The sequence below is a fragment of the Ischnura elegans genome, chromosome 1 (genome assembly GCF_921293095.1).
Source record: "Ischnura elegans chromosome 1, ioIscEleg1.1, whole genome shotgun sequence".
In the NCBI taxonomy this organism is placed as follows: domain Eukaryota; kingdom Metazoa; phylum Arthropoda; class Insecta; order Odonata; family Coenagrionidae; genus Ischnura; species Ischnura elegans.
This window is the reverse complement of record NC_060246.1, coordinates 164,769,441-164,794,169: the sequence shown is the minus strand read 5'-3', so window position 1 is coordinate 164,794,169 and position 24,729 is coordinate 164,769,441. Positions and strand designations below refer to the sequence as shown.

At 38.9% G+C, this 24,729-nt stretch overlaps 1 protein-coding gene across 1 annotated transcript in view; it reads left to right on the top strand.

Moving 5' to 3' along the window:
• Positions 1 to 18,964, top strand: part of LOC124172014 (liprin-alpha-2) — a 105,124-nt gene extending 86,160 nt beyond the window's left edge. Inside the window, exons 21-28 of the mRNA XM_046551447.1 lie at positions 953 to 1,043; positions 2,454 to 2,686; positions 3,570 to 3,764; positions 12,945 to 13,109; positions 13,653 to 13,751; positions 13,846 to 14,002; positions 18,351 to 18,467; positions 18,767 to 18,964. Coding sequence (XP_046407403.1) covers positions 953 to 1,043; positions 2,454 to 2,686; positions 3,570 to 3,764; positions 12,945 to 13,109; positions 13,653 to 13,751; positions 13,846 to 14,002; positions 18,351 to 18,467; positions 18,767 to 18,964 — 1,255 coding nt within the window. The remainder of the gene's footprint in view (positions 1 to 952; positions 1,044 to 2,453; positions 2,687 to 3,569; positions 3,765 to 12,944; positions 13,110 to 13,652; positions 13,752 to 13,845; positions 14,003 to 18,350; positions 18,468 to 18,766) is intronic.
• Positions 18,965 to 24,729: the final 5,765 nt, after the last annotated feature.

Genomic DNA, 24,729 nt, shown 5'->3' with positions numbered 1-24,729 from the left:
TCCATTTAGAAATGAAGAGAAGTGGTACATGCTGGCGTTGAAAGGGACGTATGAACTTAACTTCTTGCCTATGTAAATTAAGAAATTGTGTTGTTATTTGGTTCTAATTGTTTTATTGTGAATTCAATACAACAGCTTGTCTGTCTGTGCTTCGGTTAAAATGAGAGTGAAGTGAGCTCACCAATATGCTGCCCTATTTCAATAACTGTATTACGTGATGTTCCCAGGGTATGTAATTTAACATCCTTTGATAATTCTTAACACTATCCTTTAGTTTCCATGAAATATATCTCGAGGTAATTGTGGCCGTTGGGATCCTAACAGTTTTTGCTCCCTGTAGGTATTAGAATGCATCATATGTTGCTCCAGTTACCTAATTTTTTTATCAGGGACCTGAATTAATAGAAATATGGGCTAAGAAAAAATAATGCAGAAAAATTTATGTTACCAAAAATATTTCTGCAATTTTTAAAGCTTTCCAAGATAAAATTTTCTACTGATGTTAGCAATGAGAAAATAAGAGAAGTATCAATTCCTTTTCTTAGAAATTTATGTACTTTATAAATTTTGGTGTGTGTCATCACTTATCATGAGACAAGCATGCAATGTGTCTGACTGGGAATGTGGTGTATGGTTTTGAGGGATATGTATTGGTGTGTTGTCAGGGTGCATGCCGAACATTCAATGGACATTGAATTTGATGGATATGTTGTTTCCTTCATCTTTTTAGTCTGTTCTCAATTGGAAGTTCTCCATTTGTTGTGCCTTCCCTGAGTTTTCTTTTCTGTTTCATTGTTGTCATTTTCCAATTATTATTGTCTTTTATTGTCTATTCTTCCTTGTTAGTTCCAAAAATTGTTCCAACTATTTGAAATATCATTTTTGGCCAATCATCTAATTGTATTTTTCTCCTTGTCTGTCCACCGCAATACATGGCATGTGACCCCAATAGCAGTCAGGACTCATTGCACAAAAATGTACCTCAGGCCAAGAAAAAGGGAATCAAGTCATCTCTTGGCCGCTTTTTCAGCAAGAAGGAAAAAGTGAGTACATTTTTTGAGTGTGATTTTTTTTTCTGTTCTACTAAATGGGGATGCTCAAGTGATAGGTAAGCACCAATTGGGGAGGAGAGGGCTGGATTTACCGCAAGGCAAAATGGGCGCCTTCTGTTAGGCAATGATCTGTACTGGAGGCGCCTCGAAGTGCACTGCCGTCAGCAGGCTTATCATGTGGGTTCCGTCTGCCTGCAGTTGCCCTCTTTGCTTTAAATGTGCTAATTTAGGATTATAGCAGAACTTGAACTACGATGCCTTAATTAATGAATTTGCCGAAAAGAAGACAAGAAGGAAACTTTGGAAGTATTTCTCGTTGTGCTTGAGGCAGGCCCCTTTATGTCTTCATTCATGTTTTTAATCTGCACTTTAATTTCTCTAGAAGACATTGCAAGAAGATATGCTGATGGCCGTATTTGTATTTTAGAGGCTTTGTTCAATTGAAAATGTAGTTCATACCTTTGCTCTTCATGCGTTTTAAAATTAGTTAATTTTACTGTATTTTGTGCCACCGCAGTTCATTCAGTTACAGCAGTACGTAATGTTTTTATTCTTGAAGTTACTTTTCCTTTTTGTTGTATGAATTAAGGCTAGACATTATTTTTGGAAAGGGTAATCATAAAGTGTTCAAGTTGCATAAAAGTTAAACTGTTTCATACAGTTTTACTCCAAGCTGTTTTTAAATTGAATTGCCTATGTTTTCTCTGCGTAAAATTTTAAGCATAAACTTATCCTGTCAGTCAAATAGTATCTGTTTATTCCTTTTTTTCTGAACCTTGCGTCATGCGAGTGACTATGCCTTATCATAAAAATCGGGGAGGGGGGGGCCTCATGTGAGGAGGGGGGCTCAATGGAGAGGTGCCTATAGCTTAACTTTGGGTAAATCCGGCCGTGGGGGAGGAGGGTTTAATAGTGTTCTTTCTTTTGCTGACAAGTTGGAGGGTTGTGTTTCATAGCATTGCTTGAATTACTGAATTATGGAATGTCCAAGAGAAATAAGTCTTCTGCATCATTGGGGCAAAAAAAGGCAGAAAACTATAACTTTGGACCAATAGCTGGATATTGTCAGATGAAGCAAGTATGGAGCCACTTCAATTGATATTGGACGAATTTTCGGGTTTCCGCTGTAAATGCTATTTCATGGTTTAATAGTGTGCTTTTTTATGGTTCTAATTTGACATTGCTGAAGAAGTACTTCAAAATATTAAACACTTGATGTGTAGCAAACGTAAAATATCTGATGTAAGTAAGCAAGTGGTGTGAGGGATTGGGTAGATGCAAAGGATAGGGGAGGGGTGAAAAATGGCTAGAAATTGGCATACATATTGCATTCATACGTACATACTTGACTGCTACCTTTTGTTCATGAGGATGGCATTGATGTGCCCCTTTTCTCAACAGGTGAAAACCAAAGATTCTTCCATGCTCTCAAGTTCGGGTGATTCAGGCATGCTCATGATGTCCGGATACGGCTCGGACACGCTCGGGGGCTTTGGTGGCAGTGCTGCAGAGATGGTGGGTGCAGGAGGGGGAGGAGGGGGTGGTGCTGGGGTGGTGAGTGGAGCGGGTGCTGCTGCAGGCGGTGCTGGTGCCCTCGGCCAGAAGGGAGACTTCGACCGCAGGAAAAAGAGAAAGTGAGTGGCGATTGAAGGCATTTGCTATCACAATCCTTTGATTTCATGTCACAATGTTTCATGTTTCTGATTAATTTCCAATTTCGTCATCAAGTGTTGTGTAATCAGGTAGAAACTGAAAAGAGAAACGACAGCTGAAATTTCATTTTCTTCGATGTGGCACCTAGTTTTACATATAATGCATTATAGCATTGAATTTTTGTAAGAAAATTAACAGTCTGAAATATGTGTCACAAACACTTGCTTGGAACGGTAAAACTTCTTTTTTATGCTTTTGAAGAGTCTGCCCCAATAAAGATGTGAATTGTAGCAAATAGTTACATGGTAGACCATTTTTATATGAGGTAGTAGCCTGGACCTTTTAAAATTTGTGCAAAATTGGGGAGAACATAAAATGAAGGCGCACAGTTGGAGGTGTCACTCCAATCTGTGAGGAATCTCAGTCTTTACTTTTCAGCTTTTGCACTTAACGCTTTCACTTCAATTTGAGGTGTTCTTTCGTTTGCAGAAGAGCTGGAGGAATTTTGAGTGTGGGAAACTTCAGGGATAATAATTTACTCTCTCATTGGTGCCTCTAATTCATTTAATTTATGTTATTTAGGTATAGAATTTTTTACATTGAATTTACTATATACACTCTGTAAAAAGAACTCTTAAGAAAATGATTTTGTACCTTTTCCACCTTGTATATGTATTTTATTACATGCAATTAATTTTTGACCATTGATAACTCATAGGAACCAAATGGGTGTATAATTTACTGAAAAAAACTATAAATTTGCTCATGCTGGTGTTCAATCTGGCTGTTTTTATGTTTTGCCCTAGCATGCCTCGATGGTGTCCTTTTTTTGTCCTAACACTTGACCCTTGTTTGTTTGTGCAGGCACGAGCTGCTAGCAGAGGCAATGAAAGCTGGCACCCCTTTTGCCCTTTGGAATGGTCCCACCATTGTTGCGTGGCTGGAGCTGTGGGTGGGAATGCCAGCGTGGTATGTTGCTGCATGCCGTGCTAACGTCAAATCTGGTGCTATAATGTCAGCTCTGTCGGACACAGAGATTCAGAGGGAAATAGGAATAAGGTAAGCATTTGACTGATGCAGTTAGCCTAGTGTTTTTTTCTAATCAAATCTTGTGTGGGGCCAATTCATCATCCTTCGCTCAAATTGGGATTGCTACAATTAGTTCCATTGGCAGTCTAAGGAGACCCTTGGCAAACAAAAAATATACTTTAATAATATATGGCAACTGGAAACAGTTGAATTAAGAAATACAGAACAATTAGTCAGAGCAAGCAGTCAGGGGGAAATGTGAACAGCCATTGTGACAGATTGGGTGGTAAAGGCCATACTTTTCTCAAAATTTCATTTCCCGTTCGGACTTGAAGTGGTTCTTGATATTGAATTTATAGGCTTGATGGCTCCTCTGATTTCATGTTTTACATCATATCTTGAGATTTGTATGGATTTGTGAGTGCTGATTAGAGATGTGCGAATATTATCTGCGAATACCTTGAATACTAGAAGGTATTCGATATTCGAGATCTCGAATAATTATGCTTAGAGTATAATATCGAATATCTCGAATACTTTGAATTTCATGCCATACACCATCGCACGCACATTGTATGTAGTTGACTAGGAAATAACTTAGAGGACTCTAGTCGTTTAGTGCATGCAGTGCTGTTTCAGGCAAGTTGACGAACTACATCAAATTCACAGATAAGGCCCGTTTCACGTGGACACGGACAGTCTGCGCTATGTGTGCGGGGGGAGGTGAGTGGTCGCTGTTGTTCATGTAGGCACGGATATTGTTCACATAGGCACAATGTCAGCTGTGTTTGGCTTTAGAGGAACGTCGTCACTCAGCCGAACGTCGTCAATTGAAGCCATTGCTGTATCCCAGGTGTGACCAAAAAACATTAAAAGCCGCTTCAGTGACCATATTTACTGATGAATAAAATTTTTTCAATTATTTTCCCAGTGTCAATTAGACTATCCATAGGGAAAAGACACACTGTTATCTCCAAGCTCGCTCTTAATTCTACGGACAAATCTACTTGGTCCGCATCAGCCGTCTTTACAAACCTGTGTCTGTGGCCTGTACCCACGCTGATGATCCACGGGGTGGAGGGGCCACGCAGATGGCTCCTCCAATTCCCCCCTCAAAACCCCTAAAAAAAATTGAAAATGGCAGAAACGAAATCGACCTTTGGGGTACCTTACCTCACACATTCAGCTATTGCTCCCAAACTATTCCACTCATCGGAAAAATCTTCACAGATTTGAAGACTATAAGGATGCGACCTTCCCCTGACGTCAGTTTTGTTTCTCTATGCCAAACAATGTCTCCGCAATGACACGTCAAAATTGAAAAAGGATTGAAATTTTCGTTAAAATAATAGTAAAAAAACAGTGGGTCTTGTCGGTGACTTCAACGACTGCACCATGGGCCCCTGGCTGAACACATGCCATCAATTCACCAACATTTAAAAAATTATTTTCACCATTTCTCAAACTAAACTCATTAGGGATGAACCCACTAGATGGAACTCGCTTTTGCAAATGATGAGGCGTCTACTGGAGCAGAAGCAAGAAATAACATTAGCTGCCTCTAACCTGAGTTTTAATGTAGACATAACTCCACCACAGTGGGATGCTATCAAGCAATCAATTAATGCTCTGGATGTTTTTGAAGGAGCAACATTTCTTGCAAGTGGAAGTGCAGTCACAGTTTCTCAAGTTATCCCCCTGGAAAATAGCATTATTAATTTCCTAGAAACTGAGAAGTTTTCGCATAGTCATCTACGATGTCACGCAACAAAAACAGATATCTTAGGAAAAGTGCAACCAAAAATAGCTGATGTAGAGCAAGAAAAATCAATGTAGTGAATTTATTCAGAACAAAAAAGCTGATTTTTAAAATGCATTTGATGTATTCCTTTTTATTTAAACAATCATCAAGTGAATCAGAAGATTAACATTTACTATGCTTAGTGCAATTCTAGTATTTAAGGTGCTCAAAATTTGAGATATTCGAGCCATGATTTAATATTTGGATTCGATATACGAGTTTGAGAAATCTGCTATTCGACCCATCTCTAGGCTTAATATTATTGATTATTCAGTCAAGAAATTGTACACGTCAGCCCAAAAGTGGAAATTTATAAATAATCCATCGTGTGACTCATTACCTATCTGAATGTGTCAGAAGCTATTTATTAGCAGATCATAACTTTTGGTCAGTTGCAAGTGGATTTCGGCACCGCCACAATTTTTTCAGTGGCTTATGAAAAATATATTGTTCAAGTGACAGCTTTCAAGGGTATTTTGACAGCAAAGTATAAAGAGCTCTCGCTGCATACGATCTTTATCTCACTAGCTTCCACAGTTTAACAGGTGCCATTTAAGCAGCAGCATTCAGTCTTTCAATCAACATTGGAGAATGGCTGTATTCCCCTGGGATTTGTATTTGACTGCAAGCTATGTAGCAGTAGCATGGTGTCTCTGGCAGATTATGTTACTAACCATGAAAGTAAAATTTAGTTTACACAAATTCAGAGCACCCGTATTTTTTTTTTCTAAATTTATATATACAGTGGAACTTGGTTAGTACGTTCCTCCTTAGTACGTTTTCCTCCTTAGTACGGCGATTTCTCTCAGTCCCGGTACCATCCGAACAAAATACAGGTAAAAGTATTTGGTTAGTAGGTTTGAAAAAATTGTGCTTTCCTGGTTAGTACGCTCAATTGCTTGCCGTGACGCAACCCGCAATTCGTTCTCTATTATCTTCTTAAGGGTCGTAAACCTCCGAATTCATGATTTAATTTATTATTATTAGCCATTGACATTCTTGCATTCATTCCACATCTCTTTCTTCGACTGTGATTTATCCAAACGCATTTCTCAATTGTAGTGACGTGATGAATAATAAAATGCGGCCACTTACCAGGAATGTCTGACTAACTAAACTGCAGCCAATGAGAAGCCCCGATTTTCCCCACCCTGAGCTCCTCACCCTCTATTGCCTCTGCAGTGCCCACTGCGCACAAATTTCGCGAGTGGGCAATTGTTGCTATTGCACGAGTTATCATGATGAAGAAATGAGTCTTATCCAAATCCCACTTTATCTAAAGCAGTACTGCATAAACTTGACGTCTAGGCGGTCTAGGCTCCGGAGTGCGTGCGTATTTACTTGACTACTGCTGCGGTAGCAGACGATGCTCTGGATCTCCACACGAAGCTTAGCTTAAAAATACTTGATTTCGGCACGAAAGCAGACGACATTAGACAATTTTTTAAAAGTAAATTTCAACTGTATAATAAAAAATCTTCTTGTAATTACGTCGTAATCTAATAATCTTGCATGATATTAATCGATAAATCGATCGATATGGTTTCATTCCAGAAGCGAATGTGCACGGCTGTGCCGTAATTGAAGGTTAATATAATTTTGTCCAATTTTTGTGATGCTTAAAAACAATCAGTTGACATACTCAGGGTTGTTGTTATATTCTCCGAATATGCTGTGAGAAAGAAGACATGACTTAGCTTTACTTGTCCTCTTTCTATAATTATACTAGCTGACCCGGCGAACTTCGTACCGCCTAACAATCAATGAACTTACAGTTTACTTACACCATTTATAAATCAAGAGCGGCTGTATCGTTTTTATTCATGTTTAATTTATTATAATAAACTAAGGATACAAATTCAATAAAACTACGTAAATGAGTACCAAAATTGCTTGTCAGAAAGACATTTTCTTTATTGAATCTACATAGGGTGAATCGGAGCACGTTTACGCGGATTTTTTTCAACAAATTTTCTTACGTTTTAGCTTAAGAAATTTTGGGAATTGTGGTTTAATAAAGCAGTTCATGAAATAAAAATTATACGCATTCAGTTGTTGGCTATTTGCGTTATTAGCTGTAAAAAAATGTTTTTAGGTCGAAGTCTGTTGCATACACTTGGCCCATTCAGGGGGCAGGTTGACACGACCCCAGACCGACGCTTGACTGATGCTCAAAATCGTGCAAGAAAAGCCCCTATGAAGCAGCATTCGCATTAAATGACTTAAGGCGCGCCAGTTTTAGTATCTCTGTTTGGAAAAAATGCACTGCGTAAACGTACTGCATGCGTAAACGCACCACGGTGAGCCCTACACATTCGGGTTTAATGTCTTGCGTCAAGCACCTTCTGAGAAACAACAGTTTTTGTTTTGTTATCAGGCGCAAGATGAAGCGGATGAAGCTAAATAAATATAGCGAAGCAAAGCAATGACGCAGCGAGCGGAGGTTTTGGGGAATAAACCCCCCCCCCCAAGAGCTTAGAGAATTTTTTTATGAAAGATTTTGTTATTAATATTTGGGGGACGGATGAATAACAAACAAAACATATTTAACTATTCACACAGCCACAAAACCCACCATTTTGAACCATTTATCTTAAAAAATGTCTGGGGGAAGTGCCCCCACACTTCCCGCTTACCTTAGCGAGTTTTCTATACCCTACAGACCCGTGGTATTAGCTGCGCCCAAAACCCCCTATCCTAGCTACGCACTTGAAGCGAAGGAAGAAATACAGAGGATGGTTTATCGACTCGTGAACATAGCACGCTAAATTGACCATGAGAAAATCATGGGTTTTCATTAGCACATGAGCACAAACAACACAAAAACTGAAAGAATGACCATGCGATTTTTTAATCGTTATCACGAATGCAACACGAATTGTAAATTGAATTGAATACTTTTAAGCTCAAAAGGGCATATGAGTTGAGATCATGGAATCTACGGAATAAGGACTTCCTCACCTTTGAATTTTCCTTTGAGTAAAGTTGCGTGAATCACATTCATTACCAATTATTTTAATCGCCAAACACGTTCCGCTGGATAGTTATGGTTGCTTTAGGCTTCGAAAGATCATGAACACAGAAACTACATTTTTCTGTAAATCGTGCCTTGGTAAGCCAGGTACGTCCAAGGACTTAAAATATTCAGATAGATAGTTGGTGATTTCGTCTTCGTTTGTAACACATTTAAAAGATTCGAATTCATGCAGAGTACGAATTTTTTGAATTTACCTCGTTTTAGTCATCCACATCTTCGTTCTTGCTCGCTAAATCAACCATCTTTGATTCTTTTGGCGATCAATCATATTCTGAAACTCTTTGTTGATGAGCTCACCTCTCGCTGAAACTAATTTGCAATCATTCCAAGGAAATGAGTTAAAACTACTCGATTCCTCGACAGGAACACGGACATTACTGTTTGTCAACAATTGCTTGGAGATTTGTTTACAAACACGGTAGTGAAGTGTCAACTCGAGCTGGGCCACGGCTGGGCTTACAATCAACTCGAATTAAATTTTAAAAATGTAATTTCAATTTAATTAATATTTTGAATATATTTAGTAATTAAAATGTTATTTTGTTACTAAATTCAGTTATTAAAGTGGTAAAAACAAAACAAATTATTTAATTTGTAGTTTTGACCGACCTATCAATTGTTGTGTTACTATAACTCCTAAAAGCATGTCCATAGGAAAGAGATGAATTTTTTTTGTGAAATTATCCTTTTTTTAATGTCCTATATGTTAACCCCGCCTAAGACGAATCCAAAGAACCAAATCTCATTGAAATCGGTGCAGCGGTTCTCGAGTTATAAGTGTTCTAACTAACACGATTTTCGACTTTCTTTTATATATATAGATATAGGATAAATCACGGGAGATAGATGCCGTTTTCATGTAATTGTCTTCGGGAAATCTATGAAACATTGTGATTTTTATTCACATAGTATTGCTTTTCAGTGTAGCGCTCATTTTAACACGTTGCGTACCGGGGTATTTAAATTCCTTTTAACCCTCTGTTCCGGCGGTTTTTTAAACATCACTCACTTAGCAAACCTTCCATTCGAAAAAATGCCATAACTTATTTAAAAATTAAAATTTTTTCATGCAATTTTGAATGAAATACTCACAAATAATTTCAGAATCTTTTTCTGGTGTGATACTCCATGAAACACTTTCCCTTGTGGAGTGGAATGCCGCAAGTTGAGCACACATACCTTGTCTCTTTTCTAATTTTTCTCGTACCGCACATTTTGCATCTTCTTGTGTGATATTTTTTCGTCCCCTTCCCCACAATAGGAACGAGATGGTGTTTGCTAAGGTCTCTCGATAAGCGCTGTGGGTGATCTCTTGAAGGGGCCCGTCCTGTTGGCTTATCATCGCAGTAATCGTCCGAGAATGATTCACTCGACTCCTGCCTACTCGCTGCCCACTCTTTGGCGGTCTGGAGCAAAAAGCTTTTGAATCGAATGCCATTATTTTTGTTTAGAGTTTTATAAACTCTGAAAGCATTAAAAAGAGCGCAATTTATTAGCCAAAGCACGACTTTCTTCGACCATTTCATTGTTTTTCTCATGATGGAGTAATAGGATAAGTACATATCCGCCCTGTCAACACCTTTCATGCACTCATTGTATTTTAGAATACAAGTGGGTTTTCTGATTGCCTGTCCTGTAACCCAATCTTTTACCTTTGAGTTACCCATGCTGACGTTATGAACAGTGCTAATCATTCTTACTTCCCTCTTGTCTTTCCAAACCACTAGTAACACCTCACCTTTACGAGAGAACGTGCTCTGTCCCTTTTTCAAAGTGTTTGCCTCGCTCTTCAACGTGGGAGGGAGTCCCCGATTTGGTCTTATGGTTCCACACACTCTTACTTTGTTATCTAAGAGCAGTTCTGCAATTTTCACACTATTATAATAGTTGTCTTGATAGACATGATGCCAAAGATTGAGATGTGGCTTCAAAAGAGACAAGACGGTTTGTTCTAATTTTTTCCCCTCGGCTGAATAAATTTCTAAATTACTAATGTAGCCAGAATCACTTTCACAAACCATTCGAACTAGTAACCCATATTTTACTATTTTTGCAGGATTATAGGTCTTGATTTTCAATCTTCCTCTCCATGGAATCATGGCTTCATCAAGTGACAATTCCTGCTTTGGTTTATACACATTTTGAAAATTTTCAACTAAGTATTCCAGGGTGGGTCTTATTTTATATAGTCTATCCGAAGTATCTGAGAATGCTTCGTTATCACTAAAATGCCACGCTTTCCATATCTGCTCAAATCTGTTTCTCGTCAGTAGCTCTCTAAATATTTTTGTTTCGATGAAAGGATCTGTACTCCAATACTCCTTCAGTGTATCTTTCCTCACTTGACCCATCAGAATCAAAATAGAAAAGAATTTTTTCATTTCAGCCATGGTTATGTTTGACCACTTCCCTGTTTTTGGCGATTCTTTGTATTTATGCTTATTTTGACAGTATTACAAATTGGATTGATGGCACATCATTTCATCAAAATCATTACCAAGAAATAGTGAGACTACGTCAAGGATGTTATCGGAATTTTCTGGTAATCGCTTCACTCCAGGTTGGCCCAAAAATTGCTCTAAATGCCTCTCAAAATCTATTTTTTCTCATGAAGTAGAACTTCCTGCCAAAGTATTGTCTTCATTTTCACTCGCATCGGAGTCACTTTCACTGATAACTAGAGGAATACGTTTTCTAGTTTTCATATTCACCACAACATCAGAATCGCTTTCACTTTCGTCGTTATCTTCGTCATATCCTAATGGTACATCTGACAAATCATCAGCACACAAGTCTAACAAAATTTCTTCTTCATCCAAAGTGTTGTCCTTCCGATGTGATGCCATAGTATGGAATATTCTTATGAGTGGTTTTTAGAGCACAAATGCGTGCAAACCTTCAAGCGAGAAAAACTTGACACCAAATGTTCTATTCACTTGGACTCAGGGAAACACCAACTGCTCTTGACACATTAGGAGAGGAAACTAACCCAGAGGCAGGAAACAAGTAAGAGACCATCATCTCCCTCCATGGCATGGACGAAAAGAACTGGGGGCCTCATTGTGAGTCCCCCAGTTCCTTTTGTCGAGAATGTTTATGTTGACGGAGCAGAGTAGTCCACTTGCTGAGAGTGCATCTCGAAGAAGCGTCGATGAAGATAAGGGTCAAACTCGCTAGATAAAACAAGGCCATGTGGATAAACTCTTTGGAAATAATAAGCCAAGTGTGTGGGGTAACTCAAGGAATAAGATAAATAAGAAGCCAATGCTGGTAAGAAGAGGAACGCCGATTCTGGGTGGAGGTGTTGAGAATGGAAATATTTGCCTATTCAGGCGTAATGCCTTTGGTTTAAACATGGTTAAAAAGCTAATGTTTAGAATATAACTTTACCCAATCAAACTTAATGATGTATCAATTCATTATTAATAACGAACAACAACTGAAAACGTTCTAACGAATACGGATTGCACGCTTTAAAATTGTTTTGGTTGACGCGCCTAAATGACGAGAATCTTCGTCATCCGTCCGGAACGTTCGGGAAAAAAATGACGAGAATTCTCGCCATCCGTACGCAACGTGTTGAAGGTGAAAAGAGTTCAGGAAGGCGATCCTACGAGAACTACCGATAGTAGATGTAATTATAACGACTTTTCCACTGATTGCAATTACCCCGACTGCTATTATTTACTTTCCTCGTTAGCACGTTTTCCTGGTTAGTACGTTCATTTTTTGTGGTCCCTTCAGAAACGTACTTAACAAGTTCCACTGTACACCCATGTCTCGTATAGCGCAAGGGATGCGTTCCTTGGGGTCTTTGCGCTATACGAATTTGCGTTATACGAGAGCGTTTTAACATTGAGAAGATAGGGATGCGTTCCTGGTAGCATAGGTCCTGGGTATTGAATTTCCTCTAAAACATATATATTCCCATAAATAGCCTTAGAAAACATTAATTATATAAATGTTTATAGTTTAAAACATCTTTAAAGATAGTATGCACGCATTTGAAGACTTTTATTCACGTTAAAAAAAATTCTTACGTGCTTTTGAAATTCCCTCCTGTCGTGCGGGTGGGCTAACATCTGCTATCTCAGGGGTTCGTAATGCATTGCCGGCAGTTGACGATTTTTCAAACCAGTCTAAAAACATCTATTGTGTCACCCAGGCCCTTTTGTCGCTCATCGAAATGACAGGCAAATGCTACTTTGAATGCCATTTCATAGCTAGCGGAGTTTAAGAATGATAAATCATTTTCATTTGAAGTCCTCCGAGTCATTAGCAGCTACGTGAAACAGTCTTTAAATAAGTGTTTTTAGATAAGTGTTTTTTCCAAGTGTAAGAAATGAATTAATGTTTCTTTTGCAAATTCTAGCAATCCACTCCACCGCCTCAAGTTACGCCTCGCAATCCAAGAAATGGTCTCTCTTACATCACCCTCAGCTCCTCAAACATCGCGCACTACCCTGGCCTTTGGTGACATGAATCATGAGTGGGTTGGTAACTCATGGTTACCTTCACTTGGCCTGCCACAGTACAGGTAAGTCCATACTTCAGTGCCAGAATGCTACCCTCTGTTCTTTTATTGTGTGGAGTGTGTGAGTACTTCTCACAAAATTTATCATCCAAAGATTTGATTAATCTTGGTAACTTTGATGCCAAATGCTTTTAAGCCAGTGTGGGATTTGGTGGCTGGAGTGTAGGCTTTATTCCTTGTATACCCAGGTTCAAATCCCTCTTTCTCATTCCTATTCTGCTGATTTAGAACTCCATTGAGAATACATGCATCTGCAAATCTGCGGAGATTGACCTAAAATGTGTTAAATGATGTCCCTGTATTTATTGATAGGTATGATGGGGACATTTGGGTGGAGTATTTTACCTCAGCCTGTTGCACTGAGGTCTTCCAAACAAAGAAAAGGCGTGATTGTTTAAGAGTTAACATCCCTTTGCGGTGCCTTGTATTTCTGGCTAAATGTTTGTCATAATGCCTATGTGCACAGTTGTTAGAATGCACCTCATTATGACTGAAGCCATTTTCAGTAAACTAATATTTCTGAGTATATGGTTCCTTGCATTTCAGATCAACGTTCATGGAATGTTTGGTTGATGCCAGGATGCTTGACCATTTAGCGAAGAAAGATTTGCGGGGCCAGCTTAAAATGGTGGACAGTTTCCACAGGTGAGTGTTCCCATCCCTGTGTATAGAATTTGGCAGATTATTAAGTCCATAATACCTGTATGACTGTATTTGCATGTAATAATTTCATTTTCAGGACGAGTTTGCAGTATGGTATATCGTGTTTAAAGAGGGTGAACTATGACAGGAAGCAGCTTGAAGAGCGAAGAGCAGCGTGCGAGAATGATGTGAAAGATTGTCTAGTCTGGTCCAATGACAGGGTCATCAGGTGGATCAATTCAATTGGCCTAAAGGTATGGATGGATTGTTGTCCAGTTTATGTTGCATACATACATGTTTCTTTACTATACTTCCTTTCAGAATTTTATTATTAGAGAATTATAATCATGATATTCAGTAGCGCTCCATTTCTCAAGTTGTAGCACCCTCCTTAACATGTTGTAGGACTGATATGTTTTCAAATCTCTGTCTGCGTTATATCCTGTGAGCTACTGCAAGGGGGTGTGGCACCTTGAGGTCTTTTCAAAATTGCAGTAGGAGTGTGTTGCAGTATTACCAACATGTAGCAATTGAAAATAAGGCTCAGATCTGTGCATTAATATATCATGCTGTTGACAGCAAACTTACTTTTTGATTGTGAAAACACCAAAATTCTTAATATAGAACATAATTTAGCTAAGAGGTTATTTGAAGAAATGGTTTATTTATCTGAAAACATAAAAAGCCGTGGTAATGGTAATAAATCTTTATTTGCACGGAGATCTGATACATTTATATGCATTGATATAAGGCACATCATATTCAAACACTTATATTCACATATTATAACAGTTGAATGTTTAACATGAAGAGCCAATGAGGAATTCATCGATCAAATAGAACAGCTTATTTTTTTAAGTATTAGGTGTGCAACTAAGTTCCCGCTGTTTGTTAACAGATGGCTCTAGCAGTGATTACTGGTAGATTTTGACGTAGTCGGAAACGTCACGAATGAAGCTTAGACATTTGGTTAACAAACCGCTCGACAACAATGGCGAGTTTTTTTTTAGCATCATATCCTTATTGTTGCGTGAAAATGTCCAAGTTTGTGTCGGGTGACCATCATTTGTAGGGAGTGTTAATTTTCGTCTTTCATTCGAAGAAAGCAGAGGCTGAAGAGCATTGAGAGCTGCAAAAAGTTTACAGAGATGCTGCTCCAAGTGAAACAACGTGCCGTGATTGCTTCCGTCACTTCAAAGACGGTGATTCCAATGCTGATGTGAAGGAAGACCTAAAACCTTTGAAGATGCTGAATTGGAGGCATTGCTCAATGTAGATCAATAGGAGAGCTTGCTTTTGCATTAAGAGTTACCCACCAATCAATATCCAAGCGATTGGATGCGTTGGGATTTATGCAAAAGCAAGGAACTGGGATTCCGTATGATTCTAAGTGATTCTACAGCATGACAACGCTCGACCCCACTTTGCAAAACCCATTAAAACCTACCTGTAAATGCTCAAATGGGAAGTCCTGACACTCGGCTGTTTTCCAAAGATATTACGCCGTCCGATTATTACTTTTTATTGGTCTGGCTGATCTGCAGTTGCGCTCATTCGAAGACACCAAAAAATGACACGATTCGTGGGTAGTCTCAAAATATGAACACTTATACCGTTGCATTATTGGCCTCTGCCACATTAATGGGGAAAAGTTGTAGCTAGCGAAGGACAATACTGTGAATGATTACATTATAACCATTTTTTCATGATAAAGTTGTATTTTCGTTCAAAAAACAGCGGGAACTTAGTTGCGCACCCAATACTTTGTCAGATCAGACTTAGAAGCATTGATACTTTTTATTTCTTTTGTACATATGTAATGGCAGATTATTACATAATTTAATGCCCATTTCTTTGGGGCCATTTTGGCAGCTCTTTTGCGTTAGTAATTGTGATGAATATCTTTTGGAATGCACTATTCACTTCATAATTTACAATGTTGCTCTTTACGTGCAAGATGGTTATTAAGAGATACATATATGCATCGAATTTAAAGAAGATTCAGGCCTTCTATTCAATGTTGATACTGTATAAGCGTGTGTAAGAGGCGCACCCCTATTTTGAGCATCGAAGCTATGAAGAAAAAAATTTTGCGGCATTTTTTTATACTATCGCGCGGTGTTGCAGACGTACGCCTGGAATTTCGACAGTTATCGAACTTTCCATAAGAGGGAGTAGAAAGAGTTCCGATCCTCTCTTCGCATACGCCGTTGCTCTACGATGCTTGTCCTATTCACGAACAATTTTGTTAAAATGCTCTCCCGGGAGTATTGCAATAGAATTGCAGCCGTGGAAAATTTTAAGGCAAAACACGACAGGCACATAGCATGAACCTTCCCAAGAGCTTGGACAACAATCGGGGAAATCTCAGCGCCGAAGGATAATAACCACGTCGTAAATTTAACGGAACCACACTCGGCCCTCCATCAGCCAATGCCTCTGCCGTCTTTTTTTTTCCTGTAAATAAGTAAAAGGAAAATAGGAAAATATCAAGGGGACAATGGAAACACGTTTCATCCCTACACCGTCTCACCAACTGACCTTGATCGATCTCCCAGTTTCTGGAGGCCAAATGCTAGGTGAGTCATCTACTGAGCCCGAAGATATCTCGATAGCTTTCAATAATTGTATGACACGCTCGAGGTTCAAAAAAAGAAAGAGATCTAACGCGACGCATATCTGACAGAATTTAAGTTTTTTAAGCTCTAATTGTTTGACACAAAGATTTATAGTAACAACAAGGCTACTAATATTCAAAATAGTCCAAACAGCTCAATTTCGGAAGAAACAAGCATAGCATAAGCGCTTTCAAACAAGGCGAGACGGACTGGAAACTTCAGACAACGCAAACTGCGTATACAATATTGCTGCGCCTTCGCCCCTTTGCTTTGAAGGCAACGACGTCACATGCAGGATCGGACGTGTTCGTCCATTGCTCCTTCGCTCATAGCCTTGTTGCTTGAAATACGGAGGGGAGAGAGCGTGCTCCTTCCCATTCGACCTCTCTTCCCGCATAAGCATGATGGTCATTCGAATGATCTTTCGAAAGATCTTTCGAATGATCATACACCATTTAAAGCGGCCTTTATAAGCATTTCTGATTTCTTCTGTCCACCATTTAGTCCAGCAATGAACACACTCGTTCGAGTTTTTTAAAGCGCAGATTTTAACACCAATATAATTTTCAGTTGCAATAATCCTCATATTTGCGTCTGAAGATGATTTTTGGAAAATCAGGTCCTCAGCGTAATGGAAATTACTCGGCAAGACAGATATTGACGATTAACCAGGTATGTCCTTCAAAACTACGCGTTTCTCTACGTTTGATAAGCGATTACTATATGCAGTATAAATGCCGCAGAATGCGCACTCTTGGCAGTAAATTTAGCGTGCCCTCCGGAGCGAAAAACCCCGCGCGATCTTCCATGTTCACCTCTGGGGTACCGACGTGACGACGAGATGCTTACAAGAAAATCAAACAGGAGCATTTTAAAAATACGTCACTAAGGGAGAAACTCCCCTGCCTGCCGCTTGTATTTGACCCAGGGTTTCAGATGACTGACTCACGCTGAAAACCAAGGCCACTCAGTTCCCCTTGGACTTGCAACCGGTGAAGGGGAGGGGGGGAAGATAAGAAGTTTGTGTAAGAGGCGCACCCCCATTTTTGGCTGCAATATCTGGGAAAAAAGGTGCGCCTCTTACACGCGCTTATACCGTAATTATCCCGGAAAATAGTCAGTTCAGTTTTTTTTAGTTTTTGATTCTTTTATGTCTATGCATTTATTAGTCTGGCTGTCATATATCTTAGTTCGTGATTACTTAAATGACATATGTAAATATTATCTAAGAAAGGCATAGTCATGTGATTTTCTAGCTATATTTAGTTTTTTTATAATTATTTTTTTTCCCATAAATACTTTGAAAATTGCCATTTGCATTTAAAGAGAAAAATTCAATTATCTTTGGAAAAAATATATCTAGATAACCTGGTAATCATAGGGAATTTTCCAATTCCCAGTTAGCTGTTGAAAACCCTGCCCTGACTTAGCTTGGGTGAGCTCTACACTCACTTATCCCAACCAACCTTGGAGTTGAAGCTCTGTGTTAGTTTGAGTTTCAGGTGAATATGGTACTTAGAACTGCAATTAATGTTGTTGATTAGGTGCAGCGCTTCAGACTTGAATTGGGAATTCAGATGAAGAAAAGTGTATCCATGTGTCTAAAATTCAGCTGTAACCGTTTTAGTGCCAGGGGGCCGCTCCATCGGCCCGGGTAGTATATGCGAAGAGTGCCAAGGGCGGATCTATCGGCCGGGCTTATTTTGCACTGATGCCTTTTATTTTTTGAGCTTCGTATAGATTTTGTCTCTATTTTTTAGTATCTATCATGCTTTAACATACCCGTAAGTATTGAGAGTCAACGAAAAAAAATTAGTTTAAGAAAATGCATACATATTAGGCTTTATATAATTTTTTTAGAGCAAACCTACAAATTCAGTGACAAAAGGCCTGGCATTGTTCAGCAAACCAGGAAAAATGGGCTGGCACTAATAGGGTTAAAATGGTGTGAAAATGACAAAGAATCCATCTCTTCACATTGCAGGAGTATGCGAATAACCTGTTGGAGTCTGGAGTCCATGGTGCATTGATAGCCCTCGATGATGGATTTGACCACAACAGTATGGCTCTGGCCCTTCAGATTCCCACACAGAATACTCAGGTAATTAATTCTATGAATTTGTCTCAGTCCTACTGCTTTCTGCATATGGATGACACATGCGTGGACAATGTCTATGTGATGCTTTCGAGCATTTATTGATTTTAAATCCACCACTTAAGTTCAAATTTCTCTCTCAACCCTGATATTCTCACGCTTTATGTATGAGGAATGTTATAATGAAAGACCAACGGCCAACTTTGGTCCTGAGTGACTGACAGCTGACTTGGGTCGAATTCAGTAGTGTTTCCTTTCATCTATGGAGACAATCTTATTGGAGTCTCACGTGTGCTCTATTGCAGGCGAGGCAGGTGCTGGAGCAGGAGTTCATGGCGCTGCTGTCGGTGGCAACGGAGCGACGTGTGGACCCCTCGCCAATGGGCAGCGCGGGAAGCAGTAGCGGGGGTGGGGGAGGGGGCGGAGGGGGGATGGGGAGCCTGGTGGGGGGAGGGCCACTCGAGGTTGGCAGCGGCATGATGGGCGGGGGCGGACACTCCTGATACTACACGACGCGCTTGCCCAGCCAGTGAGACGAAGCGAGCGGGATGGGGTGGGGAGACGAGCACTATGACGGCGACGACAGCGACGAAGAACAAATGGCGCTGGCGGCTGCTGCTTCTTCTGCTCTCGGCAGCCCCCTGTTCCGCAGAATCTGAAGATTCGAAAACGAGGGGAATGGTTGGCGGCTTGGGAAAGGATCTGATGACTGACACAAGTATTTTCCTTTCGAGGCTCAAACGTAAAGGTATTGAGAGTGATTGTGTATACCTCAAATATAGTCTTTGGATTGGTAATGTGTGGATGATGACGGGCCGTTTGTGGAGTGAGGACCCGGTCGTGTACTCGTTCCTGTTGAGGCCAAATTATGGGAAAGAGGCGATTGCACGTGTGTATGAATGCATGTATGGGGGCTGGATGCGTGAGGAGAGTGAGGCAGGAGAGGGGGTGGCGAATGGTTATTACACTTGCCTCTTAGCGAGGCGACAATGCACATTGTAACCATGTACTACGTTGTATTCTTCACCTGAATTCTTGGAAATTTCTGAGTGGGCCATAGATGTTAGATGAAAATTTTTGTCCAATTCAATCGATGTCAATTTTAAAATACAGGAAGTGTGGAGAGACAAAGGAAGCATGACGGATGTAAGCAACTAGGGTGAGGCTGCATTGATTAGTACGAACAAGAGGTGCTATAAACAACAGCGTAGTCAAAGATGCTGTTATGCATGATGCCCAGTGGCTGCTTTGAAGATGACTATTGTGAAAGTTTACAGTGACAACTATGGCTGTTAGACCCACCTTTAACATTTTCTGATGATATGCAGTTGGGGAAAGTTGGAAAGTAGCAGAACGTAACAAAAGTAGATTGATGGTAATTATTAATTGTGGTCGTTAAAATGCTCTGTAGGAATAGGCATGTAAGTGGGAGAAATGATATCATCTTTTCAGAATTCCCTTGGCTGAGAAAATTTGGAAAACATTACAGTTCACTTCATTTTTGCTGCTCTTGATTAGGATTTAATGGACAACAAATGAATAGTCAATGAAGTAATGGAGAAGAAATTGGAATTCTGGTGAATGAGATATTTGAAAATTTTTAATTCATACATAAGACACTATTTTTTTGTAACTACGTGGAAAAGCATCCTCCTTCATGATTCCTCTGGAAGAGAGTTATTTTAATTTTACTATTGTGTTTCAATTCAAAATTTTTTAATGGCTCTCCAGAATATCTTCCATTTGAGAGCACCAAATTCTTTGAAAACGTCACATTTTTGGAAAATAAATTGGATTACTCGTTGCTGAAGGGTTTGAAAAACGGAACGTTGAAACACCAGTAAACCTGAGAAAATACATCTGAAGAAACTTGTTTACTGTGTGAGTGTGTTTGAGCTGGATAACATGTTACAAAAACTTTCTTTTTTGGTAATTTGAATGGCAGCTATTATTGGTTGTGATAGGTTTTTAGCTGTTTTTTTTTATCAGGTGTCATTTCTTAATTAAGTGATACTGTTACTTTTTTCGAGAGTATTTATGAAGAATCCTGATGTTTCAAAATTGCCTCAGTGGCACCAATTGTAGGAAGTGATTGTGGTTGTGCAATATATGTGTGCATGGCGATCGGTGCTGCCTTCAAAAGTTGGCTTGATGACTGGGAGCTTCTCGCCTCGTGCTTAACGTCTTGTGCAGTGCAGCAGCGGCCTATCGAAGGGAAGGGAAGGCCAGAGGCGAAACTAGGTAGCCCTTCTGTGTTGTGAGTTCAACAGCAATCTCCCCCACTCATTGTAATTATTACGTGTGGCTCTTCCCTACATCTGTGCGCTTGCCTTCCTCCCTAAAGTACCAAGGAAAAAAAAGAAGAAACATTCCATAGCAATTTGATAAAAGTGTAAAAATACAGCTTAACCCACATAACTGGTAGCCAAGAGAAGTTGAAAGCAGCTGTTTTTTGTGTTGTGTGCATAGGTTACTAGGTGACAGATGCTGATATAAATAAAAAGTGTGCAGACATGTTTGGTAGGTGGACTACTTAAAGCTTGTTAATAATGTGTGTATGCTCTTTTTTGTTTACTGAGTGTTTGAACTCATAAGTGGTCCAGGCAGCGAGTGCATGGCCGTAAGCAGTGTGATGACCTTCTTTTGTGCGGCTGAGAGGAAGCAGTCGCTAGGAAGCGTTCTCAACCAAAAGGGGGGACTATTCCTTGTGAGCAGTGTTCTGCCTCCCCACTGCTTCACACTAATGAGTGCCGACTTTTCGTGCAACTTCATTGTGGCCATAGGCTGGCGGGATTATTATCATTCTTAGAATAAATTGTGACACAAACCCATTTTCTTCTCCTGCATTGGTGTGTCAAACCTCCAAAGGGTTCAATAAGTGTGTGGGTGCAGTAGTCAGTTTTGGTGGTTTATTTATTTTAACCTGTAACATTTCATCAGCTGTTTTGCATTGAGAAACCAACTGAAAGTGTTTTTTTTTTAATACCAAGTCAGTTTTTTATGAAAATATGCTACTTTTGTGATCTGATATCGAAACTTTTTACTGTTTATTTGTTGGGAGAGATGAAAACAGGAAATTTCTTTTTAAAAATTTCATTCTCGCTCCCTGCAACATGGATTCCTTCTGCTGTTTCAGCTGTGAACTTCCTTTACGGCCAAATGAAAGTGTGCGTGGTTGTAAAATTTTGTAATACTGTTTTCTGTACATTTGTTAGACAGGATTACCATTTGTCAACTTATGTTTATATGTGTGTGTCTGCATGTAACAAGAGTACGTGGCAACCGTAGCATACATTTTTTTAAAAACTTTTATATATACATGCATAAAAATATATTATGTAAATGTTTCAATCTGGTCATAGGAATTGTGTGAATGGTTTGCATTTTGGAGAATGGAACGTATCCATTGGTGCTGTCACCATAGGGAAATAAGTAGAAAAATGTTGATATAGTGGTAATTAGGGACAATGTAACTAATTAGTTATCCAAAGCAGATACTATTAAACTCATATAGTTATAAATTATTAACTTGTAAAAAAAAGACATATAGGTTACGAGTGGGCATGTGTGTGAATGTTTGGGTGTGTCGTTAATGAAAAGAACCAGACTGAACTAGCCTTTGGAAGACATTGCGATGCCGGTGGATTTCAAATGGTAATGACAAAGCTTGAAAAAAAAAACCATAACTACCTTCACCCTCTCAATCAAGAAAGAAAATTCTCTTTTCCATGGTTACTAACCTCTTTGTTAATTATGTGTAATCCTCACCTTCCATAATAGGAGTATATAAAATATATATACATACGTACATATGATATATATATAAATCTATTGTTCACCAATGTGTTCGAGTGAAAACAAGTTAGGAAAGGTAATCCTAAACCGTGCAGGCATGTGTACATATGATGATAAAATATTATTAATATTATCTAAAATATAACTGCTGCTGAAAAGTATTGTGAATGTGTATGTCACACCATGAAAGTGGTGGATCAATTTTTGCTTTTTACCAAATACAAAAAGTCAGTTGTTGTTTTTAGACTGTGTGTGGAAAAGGTCTGAAGCTTACAACTATTGTATCATAAGTGATGCTGCTTACGTGGCACAATGAAGGAGGCCATAATTGATTTATGATAGCATGTTAACTTAATCAAAAGAAAAATAATATATCTCACATTGTATAGGAATGAGTAGATGTCGCTATGACCCGGAAATGAAAGATACGGAAGAGGGGAGGGGTTGACGAACAGTTACAGACAGGTGTTCATGTATGCCAACACAGCCGAAGTTTTTGTGTTTTTCACAAAATTTTGCTCACAAAGATATTTCTTTAATTCATTCTAAGAATAACCAAAGTACATTTAAAGTAATTATTTTTAAATATATTTAATCAAAAATGAACGACTTAACATAGTTTAAACAGTTCTTAGGAGCCTGATATTTTATAGAAATCAGAGACTGAATATTTAACGGCACTAGATGTCATGTGGATGCAATGTAAAACCTTTTGTTTATTTTATTTCACTCATACATTCTGTTAAGTACAAAATTTTAGCAAGCGATTGTCGGTTTTAAAAAGCTATGTATCTCAAGAATTGTAACAGTGGTCGGTCTTCTTGAAATCAGCAGTGGTGGTCTCACTCTTGAATTTTGCAAAGCCTGGCATTTTTGTATAAATAGATTCAGATTATAGCACATGAAATTAAAGTTTTTCCCTTATCGAGGCATGTTGATGAAAGAAATACTCTGGAGCTAATGCTTTGAAGCGACACATTGAGGTCAATGTTTCCATTTAAGGCAAGGGAAAACTGCTGGATGAGTGTTAATTATATATCAACTGTGTGTGTTGAAAAGTAGCTCTTAAAATATGGCTACAAAGCTTTAAAATTTGTTAGGGTTCTCTTTGGATTGTTAACCAGTCATGCATATGGAAAATATGTTCACATTTGATGGGAGCAGCCAGCCAATGAACACATAGCGACATGCATAAGGAATCTCATAATCATGAATGTGTGTGTGAAATGAAGATGGTATGTAATAAGAAGAATCATATTACTTTTTTACTCTTGTATTGTTTTTGTCCCCAACTTGTTTGTATTTTCCCTATTTATTTCTTGTCAGGACCAATTACATGATGGCAATGATTATGTATTGTTGTGGCCCAAATGTACCATCATATATAATAAGAATAAAGCCTAATGAATAATGAATTAATATTTGTCTACATGCAAGTCTGGGTTAATATAGATTTAATGATACTTTTAAATGATTTTAGATATTCTGGATTAATTGAATATAAAAAATATTTCTGGGGCTATGCACCGCGTGATGCTTTGTATATATGTAATAGCTTAGGAATTTTGTATTCCCAGCAATGAGAAACCATCTAGTGGACTGCCATGTCCTGCTGACTGTTTTACTGCCGAATATTTTCCCCGTCTACAGTTGCTCTTTATTCATATTATCAGCGGTCTTCAAAAGTTGCTTTATTGAAATGCAGTGTACCTTTTAAAATTATATGTTGAAATGTCAATAGATCTCACTGCCCTCTATAACCATATGGGATTCCAATAGTGTCCCGAGTGGTTTATGCACCAGCCCATTTAATGAAATTGTCTATATTGATGCTGTGTTCTGCCACTGCTGGCTTTTGTGTTTGTACCAATGTTAAGTGTGCCTGGTGTCCCTTAAGCCTGGTCTCCCCCACTTATTCTTTGCTACATTCACATAGAATATGTATATCTGACATGCCCCTGGGGTTTTCAGGTTGGTGGGATCTTTTTTTGTCATGGCCTACTGGTCCTCGAATTTGGATGGGTGGCTCTGATATCATAAAGGTTAATATTTGCCAGTGTGTTGTAGGCGTAGGGAGATATGGATCTTTGGCTTGGCGTATTTTGTAGATGGCTCCTGTGCTCAGCTCTCTTGTGTTTTACGTGATCTCCTCAAGGCTTTGTGTATTTGCCATCTGTTCTGTGGGAATTTCTTTCCAGTTTGGCTATAATATTTACTTCATCAAATGTGAACTGGAGTGAAGGAATTGGATTGGGAATAGGAGAAATGGAGGGCTGAAGAATGTATTCCAATCTTAGGATTGAAATACTATTTTAATAGAATGGTTATTTTTTAAACTCAGTAATCAATAGTTCAGCCATTTGGGATGAGATAAGAATCTCCCCTTAATTTTGTTTAACATATTTTTAAATTAAATGATGCAGGAGGAGCTTAATGGCTGGGCCACAGGGCTTGGTTGATGTTTAATCTCAGA